The sequence below is a fragment of the Cyprinus carpio genome, chromosome A8 (assembly GCF_018340385.1).
Source record: "Cyprinus carpio isolate SPL01 chromosome A8, ASM1834038v1, whole genome shotgun sequence".
Classification (NCBI taxonomy): Eukaryota; Metazoa; Chordata; class Actinopteri; order Cypriniformes; family Cyprinidae; genus Cyprinus; species Cyprinus carpio.
The window spans coordinates 5,348,754-5,374,082 of NC_056579.1; the positions used below are offsets into that span (position 1 = coordinate 5,348,754).

The window sequence follows — 25,329 nt, forward strand, 5'->3', positions numbered from 1 at the left end:
AATATCATTTAGACAGAAACAAACCCAAAACTTGCCCTGCAGCAATTCAACAACATTTTCTGCAAAATAAATAAATAAAATAAAATAAATTAATAATTTTTTTTTTTTTTTTTTTTTCACATGTAATAATTTTGAGATTCAGTAAAATATTTTTAGCAGTTTGATTGTATTACACTTCACTAGCAGCAATGGTATTTTGGCATTGTGTTTAGCCTACTATGGTAAATATTTCATATAGGTTATGCTTATCTGGGAGTTTATGTGAATCATAGTAATTTTTTGTACTATACTTTTTTTTTTTTTTTTGACTTTGCACATTATTTTGACACCACTTTAGCATTCAGTCAGTTTCATGTCCCACTTTAACCTCCTCTAAATCAGCACTGCCAAAGACCAGTTAGAAAAATGTTTTTCAGCAAGAGATGAAGCATCATATTCATCCTATTACATCTCTCTGATCCCTAGGCATCATGTGATTACCTCTGGGATTCCAGACTGAGTAATGGAGAGCCACAGAGATCCATTGTTTGACATCAATAGAACGAGTGTTTTCACCCTTAGAAAAAAAAAAAAAAAAAAAAAACACCAAGTCTTGCTTTGAGGGAAATGAGAAACAGACAACATGCAAAGGAACAACAATAGAGGAAGCTGAGAGTTTCAACCTGAGGACACCTTAATAGAGGATACTGGTAAGTTTCCATCTAGCTTGGTCCAGGCAAACCTCAGCGGACAGAAAAAGGACCCCTTGGCAGGTTGTGTTGTGGATGTCCCAGGTCTGACTTATAGGAATGAAGATATAATGTCAGAGAGTTGGAGGCAACACAGGAAGCATGTGTTTGTGCTGAGCGAGGCAGGTAAGCCCATCTACTCACACTATGGCAACGAGGAGGCCCTCTCCTCCACCATGGGTGTCATGATGGCGCTGGTCTCCTTTGTCCAGGCTGGAGCTGACATGGTTCAATCAATTTTTTTTTTCAGGTTAGATCCTCTTCATTTAGGTTTTTTAAACTGTCTGATAGCGGACTTTTTTTTTTTTTTTATAAAATAAAGGTTATTTGCAGCAACTTAGTTTAATAACAACAACAAAAGGAAATGACTGAAGAACAAAAGAGCTTAAAAAAAGTTTAGGTTGTAAATTACTTTGAAACTTTCTTTGAAAGTAATAAAGGGTGGCTTTTGCTTCTTTGAATATATGGTTAGTGTTAAAGTTCATATGTAAATGGAAATTTAGTGTATAAACAAGTTCACAAGAGTTATATTTAACATATTTGAAATTTACAGTATTTTTTTCTTTCTTGGACAACATAAAATATTTTATTTAATCTTATATAAATTATATAAAATATTTAAGCGATTAAGACATTTAATCTCTTGAATACTGTATACTGTGGGATGCATTAAATTGATCAAAAATTATAGTAAAGACTTTTACAAACAAATTTTTTTTTTTCAAATAAATAGTGTTCTTTTGAACTTTCTAATCATCAAAGATTCCTGACAAAAATGCATCACAGATTCCACAAAAATATTAAGCAACTGTTTTCAACATTGATAATAGTAATAAATGTATCTTGATCACCAGATCAGCATATTAGAATGATTTCTAACAAATCTTGTGATACAGAAAACTAATGGCTGCTGGAAATTCACCCACACATCACAGAAAATTACATGTTAAAATATATAAATATTATATTTTATATAAACTCATGTGAAAAAACTTATGTCAACACAGAAAAGATTACATGGAATCTTTACATTCTGCATGTAATTAGGGTCTGTACATATATAAATTATTTTTGACCCGTTTTCAGTTTTGAAAAATTTTAAATTAAACATTTTTATATATATAATAATGACAGACAACAGCTAATATTACTCTGTTCTTTCCCTCTGTTTCCCTCAGATGAGCATACGGTGGTCTTTTTGCAGAAGGGTCCACTGGTGTTTGTATCTGTTTCTGCCACTCACCAGTCTGAGCAGCAGCTGCGCAGCGAGCTCCTCCATGTTTATCATCAGATAGTCAGCATGCTCATGCAGGCCAGCATAAACCGCATCTTTGAGCGCCAGAAGAACTTTGACCTGGCGCGTCTGCTGTTTGGTTCTGGACGGACTTCTCGGTGTCATGGATTCTGATCCTGGCTTCATGCTGTCAGCAGTCCAAAGCCTGCCTCTGCCATCCTCTTCCAGAGACGCTCTCAGTCACATCCCCGAATCTGGTCTTCTCTTTTCTCATTGCCAACAACTGACTTGTCTCCATTGTTCAGGAGAAGATGGTTTTGGAAGATGCTAGACTAAAACCCAATGACCTTCATCTCCTTTTGATCAGGGCCTCCTCTGCTTTTCAGGCTGGAGAGACATGGACGCCCATCTGCCTGCCTCTGTTCAATCAAGACTGCTACTTTTATGCTTATGTGGCATATCTAGACCCTCCTGAATGTACTTTATGCCTTGTTCTTCTTTCTACAGATAAAGAAGCATTTTAGGCCATGGCAGAGTGCAAAAAGAGAATCCCAGAATACCGTGCAGTGTGTGGCAAACACTCAGTTGTACATTGTTGTTGATATCAGTGTAGCTAATCTTATGCACTTCCTGTACAAACCCTCAAAAGTGCTAGACCACCATCGCAAGCTCCCTCAGTTCACATGGTGAGTAGCTTACAGAGCTGCATTCAATTGTCAATATGAAATCAAAATAGACCATTTACTTCTTAATACATGTTCATGGATTTATTGTGCACAATTCATCATCGAAATTAAAAAAATGTTAGCCTTCATTGACTTCCATGAAAATGTAATAACTTGATCGGCCTCTGAAATTATTTTCACTAGGCCTCATGGACAGAAAATATTAGGTTAACAATAGCAAAATTAAATAATGTAAATTAATTATATTTAATTTCAAACGTATTTATTGCCAGTTAACATAAATTAATTAAAGCCTATGACAATAATAAAAAATAAGAGTAGAATCCTGGTCAAAAAGTCTTCTTAGGAGCAGGGAGTATTCAGATCTGACATTTACACAAATTATCAGTGCTTTGACTCTTTTATCCGAATCAATGGTTCTTTTTGTCATCAGAAACACCAGATGGCTCTCAAGTCCTGATAAATGATGGCCTATAAGCCAGGATTTCCATATTCTGTGAAAGATTAGCCATGAATTCTGCAACAGTAAACACTTGATTTGGCTAATCACATGGCTGAAATGTTTCAGACCCTGAGCGGACACAGATGTGAGGTGCCTTTTATGCAAAAATGCAAGCAAATAAGGCTAACTGGATGATTAGATTGAAGCATCAAAGACCACATGTGTGGAAACAGTCTGTGGTTTAAACTGTCTCCAACTGACTGACACTGAGTTTTTTTTTTTTTTATCGCATTGACAGTCTATGTATGTTTTCATAAGACACATCTCAGCCACTGTAATAATGTAGGTGGTGACCAGATCACATTAGTGAATAATGGCTGTGTTGTAATCAACGATACACACTATAAGCATGCTAAATGATGCCATTTTCTTATGTCTCTTCACTCAGCCCAGAGATGGAGGTGGCATACAGAAGCCAGGAAGAGAGGATACGCCTGCTGGATCTGTTTCACAACATGCACTATCGCATCCTCAGTACATCACGGCCTCTTAAACTCAATTATATTCTGCAGGCAAAGAAACTCTCCTAGCATGGGTATGTTTTCAGAATCAAGACAACTTCAATAGATCAGGATGTTCTGAGTTTAAAAAGATCAACAAGAAATCAGAGTTGACCATTGCTCAAGAAGAAATAAAAAAATAATAAGCAGCACAATTGTTTTCAACATTGATAATAATAAGAAATGTTTCTTGAACGGCAGATCAGTATATAAGAATGATTTCTGAAGGATCTAAAGACTGATGCTGAAAATTCAGCTTTACCATCAGAGGATTAAATTGCATTTTAAAATACATTAAAATAGAAAAGAGTTATTTTAAATCACAATAATATTTCACAATACTGTTTTTACTGTATTTTTGATCAAATAAATGCAGCCTTGGTGAGCAAGAGACTTCTTTCAAAAACATGTTACCAATCCCAAACTTTTAAATGGTAGTGTACAGTATATGTAATATTTACATTATATACTGTACGTATTTTCTAAACTGTCCCTTTTGCTCTACAGGTCTCTAGCAAGTTTGAGATGTACACCTGCTTTACTAAACTTGTCACAAAGAAATCAGCTGTCAGTGAAGTCAATAAACTGCTGCGATGGATCCTCCCAAAATACTGTATGTCTTCTTCGTTTGTGGGCTTGGTGTGTTTCCTTAATTCAGTTAAAGTTCTCAAATTCATGTTAATTTTTCAGTTCAACTTTTCATGCATTGAAGAATTACACATACTACTTTTCAAAAGTTTGCCAGCGATTAAATTTTTGATGTTTTGGAAGAAGTCTCTTCTGCTCACCAAAACTGCATTTATTTGCTCAATAATACAATAAAAACTTTAATATTGTGAAATATTATTACAATTTAAAAAAACAGTTTTCTATGGTTTTTTTTTTATATTTTAATATTTTATTTATTCCTGTGATGTCAAAGCTGAAGCCATTACTCGTTTTTCAGTGTCACATGATCCTTCAGAAATCATTCTGATACGCTGATTTGCTGTTCAAGAAACATTTTTTATTATCAATGTTGAAAACAGATGTGGTGCTTAAAATTCTTGCTTTTTTGTGGAAAGCATTTATTTGAAATAGAAATTTAAACATAAAAACATGAAATTATTGTTGTTACTTTTTTATATGTTGTTTGTTTTGCGAAGATACTTAACAACTATTAAAAAAAATGTTCAAAAACAACATGGATTTTCATGCATGTCACTTTAAATCATATCACAGAAGTATTGACTGGTAACTGCTTGTAAAAAAGGCTAACTCGTGTGACTCATGTGAGTTACTGATGTTTATTCTACAGATACAGTAAAGTTAATAGACTTATAAACCGTATCAGAGTATCATGTGTTTTTTATCTGTTCCTACAACAGTAAGCAGTCATTTATGATTTCGTCTTCATTTTCAGTCCCAACCATAAAAATGTCAACCTGTCACACAAAATGTTAAGAAGTAGTCAGGATTTTAGATAATATAACTAGGTCACATTAGAACACTAGAAAATTGCTATTGCTTTTAATACATATGCGATATGAATGGTTTTTTTTGTCACCATTGATTGTCTGTGCTGAAAAAAAAGAGCATAAAATCATTCCTGTAGTCTCAATTCACACATCTAAGTGAATGCTGGATCTGTATCTGTACCTAATTTTTGACCAATCACAAAGGGGCCCCCAGGTGTCGTCTAGCTCACTAGTCAGGTTTTTGAGCCACAGCCCATGCTATCAGTCACAACCTACTGAATACATTGTGTTAGTGCGCCATCTACAGGACAGGTGTAGACATCACTCATGGAGGGGGTTCTGTCAGCAAGCCAAAGCGTTTAGATGGGCGACATCAGAAAGCTGCAGCTTTAACCTTCATCTTACTTATCAGAATGACAGTTAATTTGCCAATACAAGGCTGACAGCAAACACAGTAGTAGCAGATAGAGAGAGTTTGTATTCTGCCAGCAGTGTTTTGCTGTAGTGACGATGGCGCAAGCACTGTCAGAAGAGGAGTTCCACCGAATGCAGGTACAAATCTTTTCATTTGTGCTATATCTGATACAGCATGTGATGCACATACGAGATCGTTAACGTGTTTATAAGTAATCTGGGTTGAGAATATGTGCAAACGGGTCTGTTTTATGGGTGAAGTTGAGGATCTGAGCGGATTGGGACTCTGTTAGCTGTAGCCATTAGCCTGCAAGCTAACTGTTATGAAGCCGAAAATGTATTTTAATAGACAATTACGATATTTTTATTTAGTGTATGTAATCGTTTAGCTAACAAAATGACTGTTCGTCGAAATGACATTGAATACAGTCTCTATTTGACGCTTTTGTGACATAATAAATATGTGTTTAGCCTGTTAGCACGCTAACCTGTAATTACAGAACATTAGCACCGTTAGTTTCTACACAATTGAAGGGTTTGTAACTTCGGTTGTATATTTACTTCTTTAGACGTATTTCGTTTGAATGTTAGGCTATTAAACATCACATCGCTCTTGTTTTGCTCTAGCATCATCTTGTTTACAACTCCAGAAGCATCTAATATTCAGTTTCATAGCAACCAGACTCTTTAATTAAACGTTTCCATTACGTAAACAAACTCTTAAGACATTGTAAACCACTGTTTTAACAATGTTAAACAATGTAATAAATGCTTTTATTATGATTTGTTGTCTAGGTGGTCGTTATCCCTGATTTACAATAATCTAAATATATTAAATACCTCCTTACCACAAATATAACTTGTATAATATGTTTTGCTCTATGAATTTCTCTTTTAATGTGTGTGTCGACAGGCTCAGCTTTTGGAGCTGAGAACACAGAACTACCAACTATCTGATGAGCTGCGGAAAAATACAGCAGGTGAGTTGAGAATGTAAACCTAAACCTTTACTTATTCAAAACACTGGCCAACTTGTTTTTATCAGTAATGCAGCAGATTGTAATTTGTTGTTGTTAAAAGTCAGATGTACCTGTATATATATATATATATATATATATATATATATATATATATATATATATATATATATATATATATATATTATTATTTTTTTTTCACATTTTTTTATTTTTGGATATAGTATCTGTTGAATTTTGAAGATTTAATTCTGTCAAAAAGTTGTGAGAGTAGCTCTCTTATTGGTAGCTGAGAGCATGATCAAATTTATTAAATGATTTAATAATTGAACACGCATTGGGGGAAGCTATATAAAGATGTTCTAACTCTGTCTGTCAAATTTGAGTTGTCTGAGGGCCTGGGTCCGGTGTTTTGTCGATTTGTCCTACGCTGTCAGATTTTCCTACCTCCCATTAAAACAGTAGGTAGTACAATTCGACAACGAAAAATGCTGTTGATAAAATTATGGTTTATTAACATCTACACATACCATAACCCTAAACCTACCCTTAGAGTAATGCAAATAGAGTAATTATGTGTTATATTCGCGGTTGAATCTAGAAGCAATAGATTTACATGAAACCACCAATAAATATATTTTTTCTACCTATTCGATTGTTTTATTAAAGTCTATACCTACCCCAACCCTAAACCTACCCTTACAGTGATGCAGATACATTAAATATTGTTGTTTAGCATGAGAAAAAGGACGCGATATTGCTGTGCGCATGCGCAGTAAACACTGGTAGGAAAATCTGACGGGTAGGATAAAATGTCAGGACACCGGTTGCACCAGTTGTGTGTAATCAGAACGTAGTGTAGTTCAAGCATCAATGGGCATTAAGTTATAATGTATGAACATATAAATATCAAATTTGTTGTGAAAACGTGACCTAATATATTAAAGGAAATATTTGCAGAAGCTTTAAATACATCAAAGAGTTCATGTTTTGCTCATACACCTCAAACCTTATAGAGTTTAAAATTTAAACAAATAAAATTCGTTTAAAACAAAACTCTAAATTGTATGATTTGAAATAAAATATTAAAAATTAAAATATATATTTAAATGCATGTCACGTGATAAGTGAATCACGAACATGTTGTTCAATTATTGACACATTAACTTCAAAATAAAGATTTTACTTTAAAGGGTTTGGGAATCCCCGCTTTAGATATTTATAATGTTGGAAATTTTAACATAATGTTACTTCTTCAGAAATAATCATGGAAATGTGATTATTTATTTATTAATATTTTGTCCCTGATTAATTTTCTGTGCTGTTCCTGGATACATACGAAGTGGAGTTATGGAATAAAAATATAGCAGAATATCATAATTATGGAAGCAACTTAAAGTATAAAAATGCAAAAACAAAACAGCAACTTTAAAGTGTATGGGAACTTTTCAGCGCTACTCATCGTCTGCAGTTTTGAAATCTACTTATTGGTCAGTAATGGTAGATGTTATATTAAGCAACACAGCATCTTAAGACATTGTGAATGACTTGGCAATCCTACCCTTTTTATCAGTAAACATTCAGAGAAAACTCAATAATTTCAAGTATGCAGGCTATTACGTTGACTTGTATTGTTTTATATAGTCCTGCTAATTATTAACAAAATGCATTGGCAGTTTCTGCTTGTGCAGCTGTCTGTCAAATGTGACAAATGCACGTATTTGTGTTTTATTGCATAAAGTGAGTTTAGTACATAGTTTTTTTTCTAGTTATGTTGTAACTTTATTTATTCTGTGTTACAGAGCTCAACAGTGTCCGTCAGAAGACCTCAAACCTGGAGAAAGACTATGTCAAAGCACAGAAGGTAGTGGCTTTCCTTGGTTTTTCAGCAGGTCATTGCCATGAGCTAGAGGTCAATCTTTAATGCAGGCCTTGTGCATTTGCTTTGTGTGCTGTTTTCTTGCCTTCTCTTTTAATGGGCTGTGAGTAATTGACTGTTCTGGTGTGTTCCAGTTTTTTTTTTCTTCTAGTGTTTCTTTTTCTTACTTTCCTACAGTGAACTAGACAGTTTGCATGCATTGCAACACAAAGTCACTAGTCTCGTACTGGTCATGTTGTAAGTGTTGCAAACGTAATGATCAAAATGTAAGACAATACATTGTGTCCATGACTCAGCATTGCCAAATCACTCTTAAGTATGCATAGGTACAATGAAGCAGTTTGCTAAAAGTGGTGTTTAAATGTTTTTGTTTGTTCGTGATAGTTTTGCACAGTTCATCTTTAAAGGAATAGTTCAACCAAAAACTATTCACCCTCAGGCCATCTAAGATGTAGATGAGTTTGTTCATCTGAACAGATTTGGAGAGATTTATCTTTACATCACTTGCACGCTAATGGATCCTCTGAATGGGTGCCGTCATAATGAGAGTCCAAACAGCTGAAAAAACATCACAGTAATCCACATGACTCCAGTCCATCAATTAACATCTTGAGAAGTGAAAAGCTGTGTGTTTGTAAGAAACAAATCTATCATAAAGATGTTTTAACTTTAAACTGTTGCTCATATAGAAGTCCTTTATCCATAATGCTTTCTCCAGTGAAAATGTGATCTTGTCTGAATCAGGAGAGAAATATGTGCAGACCAAGCACCGTTTACAAGAAAAATCAGTCCAAAACACCAATATGTCGTTGGATTTTAATGTGAGAGTACAACAGGGGACTGGAGTTGTGTGGATTGTTTGTGGATTATTGTGATGGTTTTTATCAGTTGTTTGGACTCTCATTCGGACGGCACCCATTCGCTGCAGAGGATCCAGTGGCGAGCAAGTGATGCAATGCTAAATTATTTCAAATCTGTTCTGATGAAGAAACGAAATCCCTTGGTTGTATTTTAGGATCGATTCTATTTTAGTTAACAATTTAGTTTAGATAATGTTTTCTTTTTCATTTTCACCCTCAGGCTTTGAACAAGAGCAAGAAAGCACAGGTGAGATTTCTTCTTATATCAGTATTTGATTTTTGACGTTAGTTGAATATGAATAAAACAAAATGATACCCTGAGTGTTTTGGGAAAACTCTCTGTCTTCTAACCATGCTGTTTTATTCTCTTATTTTTAGGAGGTAGATGCCTTACTTAATGAGAATAAAATGCTTCAGGGCAAGTTACACAGTCAGGAAGATGACTTCAGACTGCAGAACAGCACCCTCATGCAAGAGCTGTCCAAGGTGCTGAGCCCACACACAATATTTAACTCCTGTCATGACCATGAGCATTTGGACCAGGTAGCTTTATAGACAACCATACTAGAAACAAATTGCTCACACTCACAGAATCTACATCAGTAATTTATAACTAGAACCTCATTTGCCTCACACAGTAGTCACATTTCTTCAATTTAGACAACATTACATCTGAAATGGCAGACAGTTTCCATGGAAGAATCAATATACATTACTCCAGTATTCAGTGTCACATGATTCTTCAGAAATCATTTTAATATGCTGATTTGGTGCTTAAGGAACATTTATTATCAATGCTGAAATCAGTTGTGTTACCTAATATTTTTGTGGAAACTGATATAGTTTTTAAATGGATGAATAGAAAATTCATAAGAACAGCTTTTGTTTGAAATAGAAATCTTTAGTTACATTATAAAAGTGTTTACTGTCACTTTTGATCAATTTAATGCATCCTTGCTGAATAAAAGTATTTATTTCTTTAAACCAAAATTATAAATCTTACTGATCTGAGACTCTGAGCAGTAGTGTTTATATTTTTATCAAAAGGCACATTACAGAGATGACAGTCCCCACCTTTGTACCCATTGTGTGTTGAGATTTTACATTATTTTTCTGTTTTCTGATGGGTTGCTGTGTGTTGGTGCAGTTATGTTCTCAGATCGAGCAGTTAGAATTAGAGAATCGGAGACTGAGGGAGGGTCAAGGGCTGGAAGGACCCGCCTCTAGCCCCGCCTCCGGTCCAGTGGATGCTGAGCTCCTGCGTCTACAGGCTGAAAACTCCGCCCTGCAGAAGAAATTGAAAGGTGAGAGAAGCTCATGCATAAAGTCCTCATCTGTTTTTCCTCACAAACATTTTAGGATAAGAATTAAAGGGATAGTTTACTATCCCTTTAAGAAATGTGTTTAATTATAGTATTTTTTATGCGTTATGCAGATGTTAATAATGGAAAAGCAGCAGCACTCATAGACGGATCGGCCGGCACTAATGGAGTCCAATCAGATGCCAGTGGTCACAGTGACAACCCTTCAGCCCCAGGAAATGATCAGATTGATCAGGTAACAGATCATGGGTTTTAGTCTCACAAGGGTTGGGATGCTGTACCAAACAGTGGAGGTTTAGAGTGAAAGAACCAATAAAATGAAATGTCTGCTGGGATAATAATTACACCATGTGCAGGAAAACCAGAACTCTCAGATGACAATCGATGAAGCCATCGACACTACAAATGAGTGTGATTGTCATGCATCTCCTGGTGTACTGTATGTGAATAGTTTGGAACAGCCGGCTATTCTTAAGCAACTCTAAAAATAAAGTTTCAGTCAAAGAAGACAAGTTAGTTTACTCAGAGTATCCTAACAGTAAAGTTTCAGTGTAAATCAATTATTCAGCTATGCAGTGCTGCACTCTTTATCTGGAGGGGTTTGCTGGAGTTCTCAGAGGTCATGTTTAATGCAGGGGCTACAGGTGATGGGTGAACTGTGGCCAGACACAGCAGAGACACCACAGAGACATCAGCTTTTTCTGTGAGATCAGCCCAGTAAAGGGAATGCAAGGACAGTGAACTGGTGTCTAGTATTTGACCACCACACACCATTCATTAGTATTACCAAATTTGATCAAATGAGGGCTGCAGCTAATCAGTAGTTTTTTGTATAGTTTATATCTATAGAAAAATATTAATGGACTTAAATGGGGTCGATTTGTTTCCATATGCATAAAGTCCGCTTTCATAAAGTGCTTTCCTTTCAACATCCACTGATTTCTGTGTTTTATTTGTGGAGTTGCTTTGTAGAAACTAAACCCTGTTATAAAGAGTTCATTTCGTTATGTGTATATATTTATGGCCTCCTTCTGTGTTCTCTAGGCTGAAGTGCAAAGCGTTAAACTAGAACAGCGAGATAATGAGCTGAGCGGTGAGTACATCTTTTTGACAACTTCCTTTTAAAGTTGTGACCTTATCAAACGTACTGAATAGTTAACTGAGTAGAACCAGGGAAGGTGTTCTGGATCTTCATATAGCAGCACAATGGTCTGACTTTGACTGAGCATCAGTTGAACACTTCTCAAACTCAAGATATTTTAGGGGTGTGTGCATTAATATCTGTTAACGCTGGGTTTCAGAGGTGGCATTAAAGCTTCAAACGGAAATGGAGGAGAAATGCTTACTGAGGGAACAACTCCAGACACTAGAGGTAAAAACATCAGTTTTGCCCTCTGAATACACAGAACAGCAGGAAACAGACAAAAGGACAAAATGCTAGGATTCATGAGTGTGTATTTTTACCCTCGCCGTGGGTGTTAATTTTGGACACTTTCATTCTTACTTTGCTCCATAGAATACTTTCATGTCTATGATTAAAATAGCATTTTGCAGGTTTAAATATTCAAAATGTTTTCTAGAATGAATAGATCATTTTAGAAAGTCTCTTATTAAAAATAACTATTTTTAATTTTGATACATCTCAATTACTACATTAAATATTGTATGTTCAGTTAATTTATTCATTTCATTTTGGATTCTGATTGATTCACTTTTTTAAAGATCAGATTGTATATTCTTTTTCTATTATTATGTTTATCCATATTTTAGTCCCCATACAAAAGACTTTTCTTGTTGTAATGTATTTCTTTTTATTTTCAGATGTCTAAGCAGGCAGAAATCACAAAACTACAAGAAGAAAATGCTAAAGTAAGTGTCATTTGTCTGTTTCATTTCAGCATGTGTGCTCAATGATAAAAATGCCAGTGATAATGTCTTTTTTTTTTCTCTCCATTTATTAGTTGTCCGATAAGTTGAAGAAAAAACAAGAGAGGTAATTTGCTTTTATGCTTTTTTTCATTTTATATGTTCAGCACTTTCATATTACAGTGATGGTTAACTTAAAAATGAAAATTAAATAATTATTTACTCACCCTGGTGGTCGATGTTCCATTTGAACACATAACCTCCTCAAGCACAAGATAAATGACTTTCAATCCTCCATTTAACTCGAGTCCTCTTTCTCTGTACAGTGGCTCTCAGCCAATCAGAACTCTCTGTGTGATTACATCACCTTTTAGTGTTCCATTCTGGATGCTGTGCTAACTCAGCTGTGGCCTAGCGACAGTCTCTGTGTCAGTGTAATGAGTCTGAACGTGAACTTGTTGTGCTGGCACTGGCTATAGACTGCTGTATCAGCACGACTGCCTCCGATCCGCATCCCTCTGGTCAACTCGGGGCCTGTTTTCCCTGATCACGAGATGTTGACGGTTATTTATCACTGCTGTGTGTGTTTTTTTTTTTTTTTAAGGGCCAATGAGGATTCAAGTCTCTTTATGCTTCTCTTACAGCTTCCAGCGGCTACAAGTTGAGAAAGAAGCACTTTACAATGACAGCAGGTGAGAAAGACAAATCCAGCAGAGCAGTTAATTTGCGATAAAGCTCAAAAGGGACTTTTTTAGGAGCCTGGGTTCTGGAAATGCATTTCCCATTTATTTTCTCAACAAAGTGTTAAAGAATAAGGCTTGAACCTAAAGGTGAATTACAGTGTTTTAATATTTCATTCGAAATGAAAAACAAAGGAAAGTTAAGATATTCTATTAGTTATGCAAGAACAAAATACTCACTCATGAATCTGATTGGTGAATTTTGAATCAGGACTGTTGATGGTGTACTTGAATTTAGTATGATGTATGATACCTCCGAATTTTGTAAATTTCAGTGGCAATTTGCTACAATCCCACTTAAATTTAAACTAATCTGCTTTGGATAAAAGCATCTGCAAAATAAATGTTAGTCTGACTCTAGTTCTCTGTTACTCCGGATCATACATATTTGTATCCGTTAAAGGAGTAGTCCACCCAAAAATACCTCAGCTCACCCTCACCTTCACCCTTTGGTCATCCAAGATGTAGATGAGTTTGGTTCTTCATTGGTGAGATTTGAAGAAATGTAGCATTACATCACATGCTCACCAGTGGATCCTCTGCAGTGAATGGGTGCCGTCAGAATGAGAGTCCAAACAGCTGATAAAAACACCACAGTAATCCACACCACTCCAATCCATCAATTAATGTCTTGTGAGATTAAAATCTGAGTCTTTATATGTAACAAATATGGCATTTTTACTTATAGATCCCAATTCTATATTAAATCTGTTCCCATGATGTCATTTACACTCCCCTGTAATGTTTTTCCTACTGAATTTGCCGTTTTATTTTGGTATTCATTTTGTGATGCCTGGGAATAGACCCTACCACACATTAGTCATACCAAACCCCTCATAGCATATGATGCATTTGTTTTCACAGGACTAAAATTGATGAGATCCAACAGAGGAAAGAGGAGGAGCTCAAATCCATAAATCTTCGTGTGCAGAAATTGCAGACAGATTTAATGTCCGCCAACCAGGTGAGATCCGCTCAGGCCCACCCTGCCAAACTCCCTAATATTAAAGCCCATTTGTTGCACATCTCAGGGGGCGATCGATGGATGGCCACTAAGGGAGGATGATGATAAACATTTGCAAACCCTTGAGAGTGGGCTAAAGACTGCAGTCAGTGCTTCAGGATCAGACTCTGGCACTGAGGCACATCTGCAGAGATTAATGGACCGTAGACACACTGCTGCATCCATCACTGCCATACTAAAAATGCATTGAATCTTCCTGCCTGTTGGTTTGTGTGTGTGTTTCAGAACGTTGCTGAACTGAAGGAGCAGTTGCAGAGTAAACAGAAAGAGCATGAGATGGCCATCCATGCGCTTAAAGATCAGGTAGTGCACAAGATTGGCTAAAAATGTGAAATATTCATTTCTGAGATGACTGCTGGATGCCAGTCACTAAATTAGACAAATTAGTGTAGTGTGGTCATGCAACCACATTTGAAATGTTTTAATCTTGCATACTGCGTAATATACAGTACATAGCTAGTGTTCCATTGCAAACATTGTCAGAGGCACTAATAGCAAGAATACAGAAGATGAATAGTTGGTTAAAATGTTCATTTAGCATTTCTTTTTAATGTTTATTCCACCACAGATGGTCGTTAGTGCATCTCCAGAGAATTAATCTGCAATCTTCACATCTGCTGGTTCGCTGTTTACTAACAGGTTTATAAATGAAAGAAAGCAGGCAATTAATCTGCATAAATTGAGTGTGATTTTAATGATAATAGGTCCTACAGATTCAATTAAATAAACCTTAATAGGCTCTTGTGGGTGTTGTTGTTAGCATGGAACACAATTAAGTTTTTATTGTTCTTCTTAAAAAAAAATCAAATAATGAAAACTGGACTATTTTTTAAATGGCAAGATGTAGTTATATGCTTCTTGAGTTGTTTTGGTTTTCAGCTTTGTTTTAAAATGTAGTTTAGCTTTGCTTAGAAAGCCTTTTACAGTTCAACCAGATTCTCATTTACTCACCATTATTTTATTCCAAACCTGTATGACTTTCTTTCTTTTGTGGAACTCGACAGGAGAAGTTTGTCCTGGGTGTTTTTCTCGATACAGTGAAAGTGAATGGGGACAGATGTTATTGAGCTCCAAAAAATGACAAAACGGCATCATAAATCTAGTTCATAGGACTTTTGCACTATATTCCAAATCTCCTGGAGTCGTATGATAACTTTGTGAGAGAAACCGACTGAATTTCATGTGGTCAAAGTGATATTCATTGATAATTTTCCCCTCAGGTGTAGCTTTCAAACATCACTCGCATTTTTGCATATTCGCACATGGCTTTTTGTTTTGAGCTACTTTAATCTTGCAGTGCACCGCATGAATAGCAATACATTTTTTGCAGCCTTGTTTTTAATTTAACATGACTTAAAGTGATCAATTATGAATATATATATGCATTTTTTGGAGCATCACTTTCATTGTACTGAAGCATAAACATTCTTCAAAGTGTTTTTTGTTTTAAGAAAGTTTCTTAAACTAAGTCAGGTTTTGAGCAACATGAGGGTGAGTAAATAGCGACCGAATATTCATTTTTGGCTTAACTATCCCTTTAATATGAACCGGAAGACACAGCAGTCTTTCTGCTGATCGCAAACTCTTTGTGCTTAAGGAGAAGTTCATGAAGTTTAGAATTATCTAGAGAGCAGCCTGTTTAATTGGCCGTTTATGGATGATGGTGCTCAGGATCAGCTGAGTAATTAAGGATTAGTGGGGCTCACTGCAGGTGGCTTAGGGGCACACGCGCTCCGCCGGGTCCCTGAGGAAAGGGCTGTTCTTGTACTGCCGTCGGCCCTACTGCAGGTCCTGCCACCACAAATGCCTTTCACTTCCACCGCGAGGTGACAAATCTTAATTAAGCAGCTGCCTCTAATGAGCAGCAAGCAGATAAGGATGAAGAACTTCCCTGTTCTGTTTTTCTATTCAGAACTGCTTGACTGGGTCTCTTATGTTTGATGTGGATTTTCTAACTCGGCCTGTTGTCTCTCTCTTCTTTTCACTTGTTTTGGGCGTTCTTTCTTTATTATCTCTTGCTCTTGTTCATCCCTTGGGCTTCATTCTTCTTATGTTCATCTTCTCCAACACTTCCTCTACAATCCCACATTGCCCCTGGACATGTCTTTATTCATCAATCACATCTCCTCCTTTCTCTGTACATGTTCCCTTCCTTATATCCTTTTTGCTTATCTGTATTTTTTCTTTCATATTTTTTTTTTCAAAATGTTGATATTTTGAACATTTTATTATTTTTATGTCATTCATTTTTTCACATTGTTTTTCTTTATTTCAATCTTTTTTTGTATTTTTCTTTCTTAAATTATTTTTTGCTTTTCTTCCTCATTTGTTCTTTATTTGTTATTTTCTTTTTTTTTCATACTTTTGTTGTCCTCCTTGCTTTTTTATGTTCTGTATTTTTTCCTTTCATATTGTTATTTTATAAAAAAAATTCTAAATGTTTATTTTTTCTGTTTTTGTCTAATTTTTTTAAACACACACATTCAACATTTTCATATTTTTAATATTTTATACTTCATTTCATTCATTAATTTTATTTATCTTTTTTTCTTTTTGGTTAATTTCTTCTATTCACTCGTTGTTTATTCTTTTGCTCCTTCATTTGGTGTTGTTTTTTTCTTTTTTGTCTTGCTTTCTGTCTCTGTCTCTGTCTCTGTCTCCTGGTCTTGTGGGGTGGTTTTGTGTTTGGGCGGAGCTGCAGGTAGCGTGTCAGAGTGCGGTCAGTCAGGAGCAGGTGGAGGGCATGCTGAGTGAGAATGATGCTCTCAGGACAAATCTAGCAGCCCTAGAACAGGTATTTGACCATGATGCAGCATCACGACCTTTATCAACCCCAGTTCCGGCATCATCTTCACTCGAGTCCCTCTCTGGTCTAACACACATGATCTTTGTACCATTAACTGTTCATACACGCATACTAATGTCACTTTTATCAACTTTATTGCCATTGCCTATATTACTAATAAACACTGGAATGAACAAGGAATGAAAAATTATTCTCAGTTCACAACAATTTGTTTGATGCCATATACTTTCTTCTTTGAAAAATGTCAGTATCTAAAAGGAATTGTATGGAGGTTCCTAAAGTTACATTGTTTGGTTTTAAAATCTTGTTTTGTGATTTTCTAATCGCATTGAGATTGGTGTCTTTAATACAAGTATGGCTTTGTAATATGTATGTATTAAATAAGAGACTAAAGCCTATTTTAAGAACACTCCAAGGCTGCATAAGGTTCATTTGCTACAGCACTTTAATCCTGATTTACGTTTTAAGAAATTTCAGTTGTTAATATATTTGTCTATGTATGTATTTGTTTAGCCATATTTTTTTGTGTGTATGTATGTTCACACCTACATTTATACATAAATATGTGTTGCATCATGCATGAACATTTATATTTAGCTTGAATGGGTACATACATGTTGATATTTTATTGAGCACTGTGCTGAATTGCATTTCTCAGCTTCTTCTTTTGTCTTGCATATACACCAAATTCAGATTGAATAAGACTTAATTCAGTTCTTTGTTGTTTGTGTTTTATTTTGTGTTTGTTTTTTTGTTTTCCAAACAGTGAAGACTCAGGAACTGAATTTAATGAGAGAGCAAAATCTGACACTAAATGCAGAGCTTCAGCAGAAACGTACAGAGCAGGAGAGCTTCCTGGCGCAGAGAGATGATCTCAACTCACAGCTACAGGTATTTTGGCACCTGTTAACTTTGAGAACAAAACTGAAAGCATATGGAACATATTCAACTTTTTTAATTATTCCTAAATAAAATGCTTTATCCAGTGTCACTGGACATAGGAATCATATTATACTATAATATTATTTGTCAGTATTAATTTTTTATGCCCTCAGCAGAAAAGTCAGATTGTTTTTGAGAAAATCCTTTGATGCTAAAACTATATATATAAAAAAGGTTTTTGGTTTAAAGCTTTTTCTTTTTTTTTTAAATCAAAAACATAATTACTTCAATACTTTTATTACTTCAGCAGTTAAAAGTATTTTTAATGTTTTTAATATAGCTAAGTAATATATATTTTAGAATTAGTATTCAGATCAATCATAAAAATGATTTGACGACTTCTTGCTGATCAGGAGTCAAACCGAGCGAATAGTCGACTACTGGAGCAGCTCACTGAACTTGGTCTGGAGAAGGACAAGCTACAGCAGGAGTTAGAGGAGGCCAGAAAGGTGATGACACACACAAACCGTCTTTTTACCTTCTGATCCTTTCACAATTCAGTCAATTCCCACTGCAGCAGGTGAAAGTAGTTGGAAGTTGGGTACACTCACTATCTCTGTCTTCATTTAAGCTGCTTTAGTGAGTCAGTTCACACCGCTCGTTCTTCCATCAGTTAATGCTCTGATCTTTTGACCATCATAATGACTTTATTAATGTAATCGGATTTAGACACAAATGAGCTCCGTAAGATTCACCTTTGGAGTTCTTTTGTACAAGTTTTATTTTTTTCTTCCATCTAGTGATGCTAGTCAATGTTTCTTGCACCAAAACCAATTTTTAAAGTTTTAAACTGTTTTAAAGTGCCCCTATTATGGATTTTTGAAAATTACCTTTCATGCAGTGTGTAAAACATCCTGCAAAGTTTTACAACTGAAAGTGCACCGTGTATAAAGTTATTGTCTCTCAAAAGAAAGAGTTGACTCTGAATCATTGAAACGAGTCGTTTTTAAAACGTTAAAACGTAAGCCGTCATGGTGACGTCAACATGAAACATTAGCATATTACCCGCACACTCGTTGGTCTTTTCGCGTTGGTCTGAATGAAAATGCAAATTCATTCTTTGCCACTAGGTCTGGTTGCTTCTAGGTGCTCTAGGTGCCGCTTTTGGTCCCTGGTAACGCTGTACACAAAGCAGCACTGCGTTTACAAACGCTGCTTTATCAGGCATTACAGGCATGATGAAATGAAAATGAGACCAATCGACCAATCACCGCAGATAAGCGTCACGCAAAGGAGGGGTTTGGAAAAATGAATCGTTGAGGGAGTCATTGATCAAGAAAGGTGAAAATAAATGCATATTGTAAGACAATGAAAGTGTTCATGTCGACTGTTGTTGGGGACTCCCAAAACCAAAATATGAACCTTTCATAACCAATAATGGGGCACTTACATGAACATTTTCCACCGTCGTTCTGACCGTTTGAATTAAACAGGCTGTTTTTGCTACAGCAATGTAGATCATCCTGATATAACACGCTTTTTATACCTTTTAAATCTGCATCAAATTCAGCACAAAATAATAAAATAAATTAAAATATTTTACGGTTTAAAAAAAAAATCTAGACATTACAGTAATGAAAGTAAAATCAGCTTAATCTTGAAAATAATATCACAGTAAATAAAGAGTTTGTCTGTGGCATTCCTTGGTATATAAATTCAATTATGGAGATTTCTATTAATCTAAATACATGTAATTTAAATAAGTTTAAAAAAAATATGTGTGAAAAATATGATACAGTCTTGATAATGATTGGAGCTTTGATATTGCAGCATTTTATTTAAAACTAAATACCACACTGATAAGAAAGTGAATGCTATCTTTATTTTCTCAGACTGCAGATAAGCGTAAGGTCATGCTGGATGAACTGGCCATTGAGATGGCGCAGGAAAAGTCTAGGCACAAAGAGGAACTCGGCGATGTGCGCTTGCAGCATGAGAAGGGAGTGCTGAGCATCAGGGCCCGCTATGAGAAGGAGCTCCGTGGCCTCCATGAGGAGAAGAACCGCACGGAAGAGGAGATCCGCTCACAGCTACGAGATGAGAGAGTAAGGAACCTTTGTGGGCCGGTAACTGAAAGCTTGTAGGTTGAGACACAAACATTCAACAAAGCACTTAACCTCAGGTTTCTCCAGGTGGATTGTGTCTATACAAAGTGTACTTTGGGCAAAAACGATCTGCTAAATTTCTATTTACAGTTGTGTTTCTTTTTTTTGTCAGGCTCGTACCAAAGAGCTGGAGGGTCTTCAGCCGTATGTGGAGGAGTTGAAAGCTCAGGTTCAATCTATGGAGGGGACAAAGGGCTGGTTTGAGCGCAGGCTCAAGGAAGCAGAGGTGCCGTGTGTTCACAATCATCTCTCGCTGCAAAGCACTGGCAGAGATGGAAACTGTCTTTTGTTGTTTGCATCTGGCTACATCAGTATCATTCTGACCACATGATGTCAGTGTTGTTTTTGCCATTACTGTTTTGCAGACTTTAAAATTCCAAATGGTGAAGAGCATTTACAGTGGATTTATTGTTATATTTCAATTTCTTATTAAAGTAAATCATAAAAGAAATTGAATCATTAAAGTAACTTCACTAAAATGCTCTTCTTTTCACCGTTTGAAGATTTTATAGTTTGTAGCTTTAAAGTTTGAAATATAAAAGTAAAATACAAATTTCAAACTTAAAAGTTATAGACTTTGAAGTTATAGACTTTTTTCAAAACTGTCAAATGGTATAAAGAATTTTAGTGGATTCACTTTTATATTTCAAACTAAAAAATATTGCATTCATCTTAAAAATGTCACTCTTGGATGTCTGGGTGATTTATACTTGATATTGGTGTCATTTGTTTGTGTTGTGAGCAGGAGATCATGGAAAAGAACAAACTGGACCATGCAGAAGAGATCCAGCGGGTACAGAAAGACCACACACTTCAGCTGGAGGTAAACTTTTGGATGTGATCATAAAAACACATTTGGTGTTTGACAGCACTTAACGGAGTACAGTCAGCTAAAGCAGATGAAGTAATGAGCGGTAAAGCTATATTTAGCAGATCTTGTCTTTATAACACATTTGTTGTCTTCATAAATATTCAAGTCTCAGAAACGCATCAGAACTCTGTCACGTCTCACTGAGTTGATGGATGATGGCTTGACATAGAATTTTACTTAATGAGCTTAAAAGACAGTTTGAAATGCATGAAACATGTCTGTAGGTGCTCAAAAGTTAAGAATTTCTCAATGAGGTCATGGAAACCCAAGGTTAAATCTTATTTAATTACTTGTATTTCCAATAACGCGGCTGGAATACATTTGATTGTATTTAATTTGAGATTCTACTGACCTGAAACACCAGTAATGTCCTACGGCCAGTCCATCTCTGGCATGACTTGACTGATTTGATTAGATCATACCGTTTAATATTATTTTTACCATGCCTGCACAGCCTTGGTTATGTCAGCACAAAAGAATATTTATTTCTGAAGCAGAGGAAGTTGTTTTGATGAAAGTTTATTTTCTAACTTTTCTTTTATGCTGATAGATATATTTTAGTGTTTTTAACAAAACACAGAATATATGTGTGTACACACACACACGAACACACGTTTACATAGCTATCTAAAGCGGACATTACATAGACTTCTGTTCTTTTATATACAGATAGTTATACACTTTTTAACCTAAACCCACCCCTACCCCTAACCCTACCCCTCACAGAAAACTTTCAGCATTTTTACAATTTTACTTTATTTTTATACCAGTATATTTATTTTTATACCATCCCCAAATCAAGATTTTTGGCGATTTTGTCAGGTTTTGCTCCCTTTTGGATACAAATTTGTCCCCAAAATATGGTTTAGTAGGTACACACACACACACAAATGAAAATATTTAGACTTTTCAAGTCTGACAAATCTGTATATTAAACAAAATAGTAAAGAATTTGTTCTGTCCAGAACTTATCCATTTTGAATGAATGAACACACATTCCTGCTGTTTCTCAGGCTAAAGCTGTAGAGGTGGAGACAGTTAAACAGCAAGTGATGGAGATGCAGAAAGAGAGAGAAGAACTCAACAACACAATCAGCAAACTCAAACAGGTGTGTGAACAGAATGTATTCATTTGTAGCGCTCTGCCGGTCTCCTAGGGGCTCTGCTGGAGCTTTTGTTCATCAGCGTGATGAGAACTATGTGTTTTTAAGATGCTAAATAAGGCACGACTCAGATGGAGGATATTATGGGGGTGTGCTCACTGGAGCTCACCAGTAATTTCAAATGTGACTCAAGAACGATGCATGACTCAACAGTAGGATGACATAGTTCTTTGTGTGAGCATCTGCTGCCGGCAGCTCCTGTGGGATGTTCAGTTTTCAGAGCTGCAAAATTGGTGTTTCCTGGTCTGATCTTAGAATGGTTTATTAGGACTTACCTTTGTTCTCATGTTTCTTGTGTCATGGTTCTTATTGTATACTAATACTAAAATTTAAAGCATTGTACACGACATCATACACTACTCCACTTTTTGTGGGTCAGTAAGATAATTTTTTTTTTTTTAAAGAAATTACTACTTTTGTTCAGCAAGTATGCATTCAGTTGATTTATAATGTTACAAAAGATTTCAATTTCAAATAAATGCTTTTCTTTATAACTTTCAATTCATCAAGTAATCTTGGAAAAAAATGTATCATGGTTTCCACAGAAATATTAATCAGCACAACTATTTTGAAAAATAGGAAATGTTTCTTGAGTAACAAATCAGTACATTAGAATGCTTTCTGAAGGATCACGTGACACTGAAGACTGGAGTAATTAGGGCCCTATCCGGTCATAAAAACAGAATTCACAGTTAAACGCGGAATGTCATGGAATTTGTCAAATTTTGAATGAATTAATCAAAAGTAGGTCATTACACTTAAATCAAATCGTGATGTGGACTAGTATCTGTAAATATTAAGCCGCAAGAGTCAATTTAAATATGAATCCTGCATGTTCTGCGTGTCTCTGTTAATGAATGGTGCAGACGCGCGGTTTCATCTACTACAAACATACTGAAGCGCGTGTGACGTTCGCGGTGATTTTAGCATCTGCCGTCTCACTAAATAGGGACGTGAACAACATCTCCAGAACTGCTCTAAGAGTCACTTTATGAGCATTTGACCATTTGATTTGCGTAAAATTAGCATCATATCACATACACAGAACTGTAAAGGTATTCAGGGCAACCCGTCAAAATAAAAGTCTGGTTTGATTTGAAAACATTTGGCCTATTACTATTTTTCAGTAGAATGTACATAACCTACTACTACTAAAATGAAACAAACATAATAATTTTTTTTTAAAGAATAATCACACAACATTTCTTCCATGTTTTAATTTTAATAGTAAATCCCCTTTGTTTGCCAAAAAAATAAAGTTTGCTTAGCTTTCAATAATTAAAAGATAAATAAAATAAACGTTTTAAGCCTTCATTTGATAACCAGAAAAATTTAAATACACAACACAGAAAAGTATAGGCTACTTTAAGAAAGAAATTAATAAATTAAGTTGTTTTATGCATTCAAATAATTAGACATGCTAAAAATTTGGCAAAACAATTTGGTCAAAAAATATGGTGAGAAAAAAATAAAACATTTCATAGGGCCCTAAACATGTCATTTTTGTTAAACTTTTATTTGTTAAAGTTTCATGATTTTAATTAATTGGTTTTTTTTTTTACTTTTTATATTTTATTTTAAATTTTATAAAGGTGTAATTTTTTTTTAAAACAGAAAAAACTGAATCCAGAAAAATTTAAATCGAAAAAATGGGATTTGCATAAAAATAAAACGAAATTTAGGAAAATATAATGCTGAAAATTCAGCTTTGCATCACTGGAATGAATTACATTTTAATATATATTAAAATGGGAAATGGTTATTTTAAATTGTAATAAGGTTTTACAATATTACTGTTTTTAATGTACTTTTGAAATAAATGTAGCCTTGAGACTCAAAAACATTTAAAAAAATCTTACTGAACCTAAACTTTTGAGTGGTAATGTATATTTATAAATAATAAATATGAGCTAAAATAGTTAATAGGATAATAATAATTCTAAAATAAATATGAAATATTGAAAACATGAATTGCAGAACATTATTTCTGCAATAGAGGTTCCACTGTAAATGCATTTAAATGCCTTTTTTTATTTGATATTTTTCTTCAGTTGTGATGTCTTAAATAATAATTTGACAGTAGTTTTAAAGTAAAGATGGATTTGATGAACTATAATGACCTTTGTGTGTGTATTTCAGGAGATTAAAGATACAGTTGATGGACAGAGAATCCTGGAGAAAAAAGGTAGTTCAGCGGTAAGTAGGCAATCCAGCCAGGAGAAAGGGATGAGTCAGGGCTTTCCCTTTCTCCATTTCCCAGAAAGTGAATTAAAATAGTCCCAGGCGAAGGGCAGGACACCTCTCTGTCCTACAGACCTGAAACCAGACCTCCCATTGACGAGGGTCGATCAGCTTTCATTAACGCTGTAGCTGTTTCATCAATAGAATCTCGTTTGACAGTTCATTGATTGTCTGTGTGTGTGTGTGTGTGTGTGTTTCCAGCTCCAGAAGCTGTCCATACTTTTATCGCAATATAGTTTTTCTATGGCATTGTTAATTAGGCACACTGTTTATTAGGTCACAAATGCAGTCCCTCTGGGAAGTTCCTTCCTACTTGAAGCGATTTTAGCCACAAAATGGATGAAATTTCATATATCATTGTCTTCCCCTCTTTTTCTCCTTCAGACAAAAAAAACAAAAGGATTTTGTAGTGCTACTGCGGCAAAATTGGAGAACAGGATATTTAGTTGATGGTGTCGGTGTATATATATATATATATATATATATATATATATATATATATATATATATATATATATATATTTATTTTGGTTTGCAATTTTATGTAATGATATTTAGACATTTATTTTTTTAAAGGGATAGTTCACCCAAAAGTAAACCTCTGCCATTATTTACTCCAGGTAGGGGGGGAATCTTTAGTCACCTCACCTCACGATCCGATCCGATTCCGATTCTGGGTGTCACGATCCGATTCCAGAATGATTCTTGATCTACTCACCCCTCAACCCCCCCATTAATTAATTAGTTTACCGACTTGAGAATCTTAAAATCCTTACATTTACACATCCTTACATAAGTATTTAAGTACTTTTAAAAATAATTACAAATTGAAAAAATAAAAATAATTAAAACAGTTGAATGTTAAGAATTTTATTAAACTAATATAACTTCAAAACATAACTTACTAACGTTAATTATAATATATTAATTTATCTGTCTAATCATGTCTAAAAATATAATAATTATGCCTACCAAGCTCTGATAATGTATGGAATATAATATTAACAGACTA

The 25,329-nt window shown here is 35.0% G+C and overlaps 1 protein-coding gene and 1 pseudogene across 2 annotated transcripts in view; both read left to right on the forward strand.

The window, feature by feature from the left end:
* Positions 1-487: 487 nt before the first annotated feature.
* LOC109094887 lies at positions 488-4,525 on the forward strand (annotated as a pseudogene).
* Positions 4,526-5,387: 862 nt separating this feature from the next.
* LOC109094886 (GRIP1-associated protein 1) overlaps positions 5,388-25,329 on the forward strand; it is a 46,088-nt gene continuing 26,146 nt past the window's right edge. The window contains exons 1-22 of one of the 2 annotated variants that reach the window (XM_019108573.2): positions 5,388-5,659; positions 6,435-6,501; positions 8,301-8,362; positions 9,458-9,484; positions 9,616-9,723; positions 10,385-10,541; positions 10,673-10,794; positions 11,604-11,652; positions 11,861-11,931; positions 12,381-12,428; positions 12,521-12,552; positions 13,070-13,117; positions 14,030-14,129; positions 14,415-14,492; positions 16,891-16,983; positions 17,752-17,886; positions 18,291-18,386; positions 19,770-19,982; positions 20,155-20,268; positions 20,788-20,865; positions 21,927-22,022; positions 24,216-24,272. In XM_019108573.2, coding sequence (XP_018964118.2) covers positions 5,618-5,659; positions 6,435-6,501; positions 8,301-8,362; positions 9,458-9,484; positions 9,616-9,723; positions 10,385-10,541; positions 10,673-10,794; positions 11,604-11,652; positions 11,861-11,931; positions 12,381-12,428; positions 12,521-12,552; positions 13,070-13,117; positions 14,030-14,129; positions 14,415-14,492; positions 16,891-16,983; positions 17,752-17,886; positions 18,291-18,386; positions 19,770-19,982; positions 20,155-20,268; positions 20,788-20,865; positions 21,927-22,022; positions 24,216-24,272 — 1,893 coding nt within the window. In that variant the 5' untranslated portion in view covers positions 5,388-5,617. The remainder of the gene's footprint in view (positions 5,660-6,434; positions 6,502-8,300; positions 8,363-9,457; positions 9,485-9,615; positions 9,724-10,384; positions 10,542-10,672; positions 10,795-11,603; positions 11,653-11,860; positions 11,932-12,380; positions 12,429-12,520; positions 12,553-13,069; positions 13,118-14,029; positions 14,130-14,414; positions 14,493-16,890; positions 16,984-17,751; positions 17,887-18,290; positions 18,387-19,769; positions 19,983-20,154; positions 20,269-20,787; positions 20,866-21,926; positions 22,023-24,215; positions 24,273-25,329) is intronic. The other variant, XM_042761751.1, reaches the window with a different exon arrangement.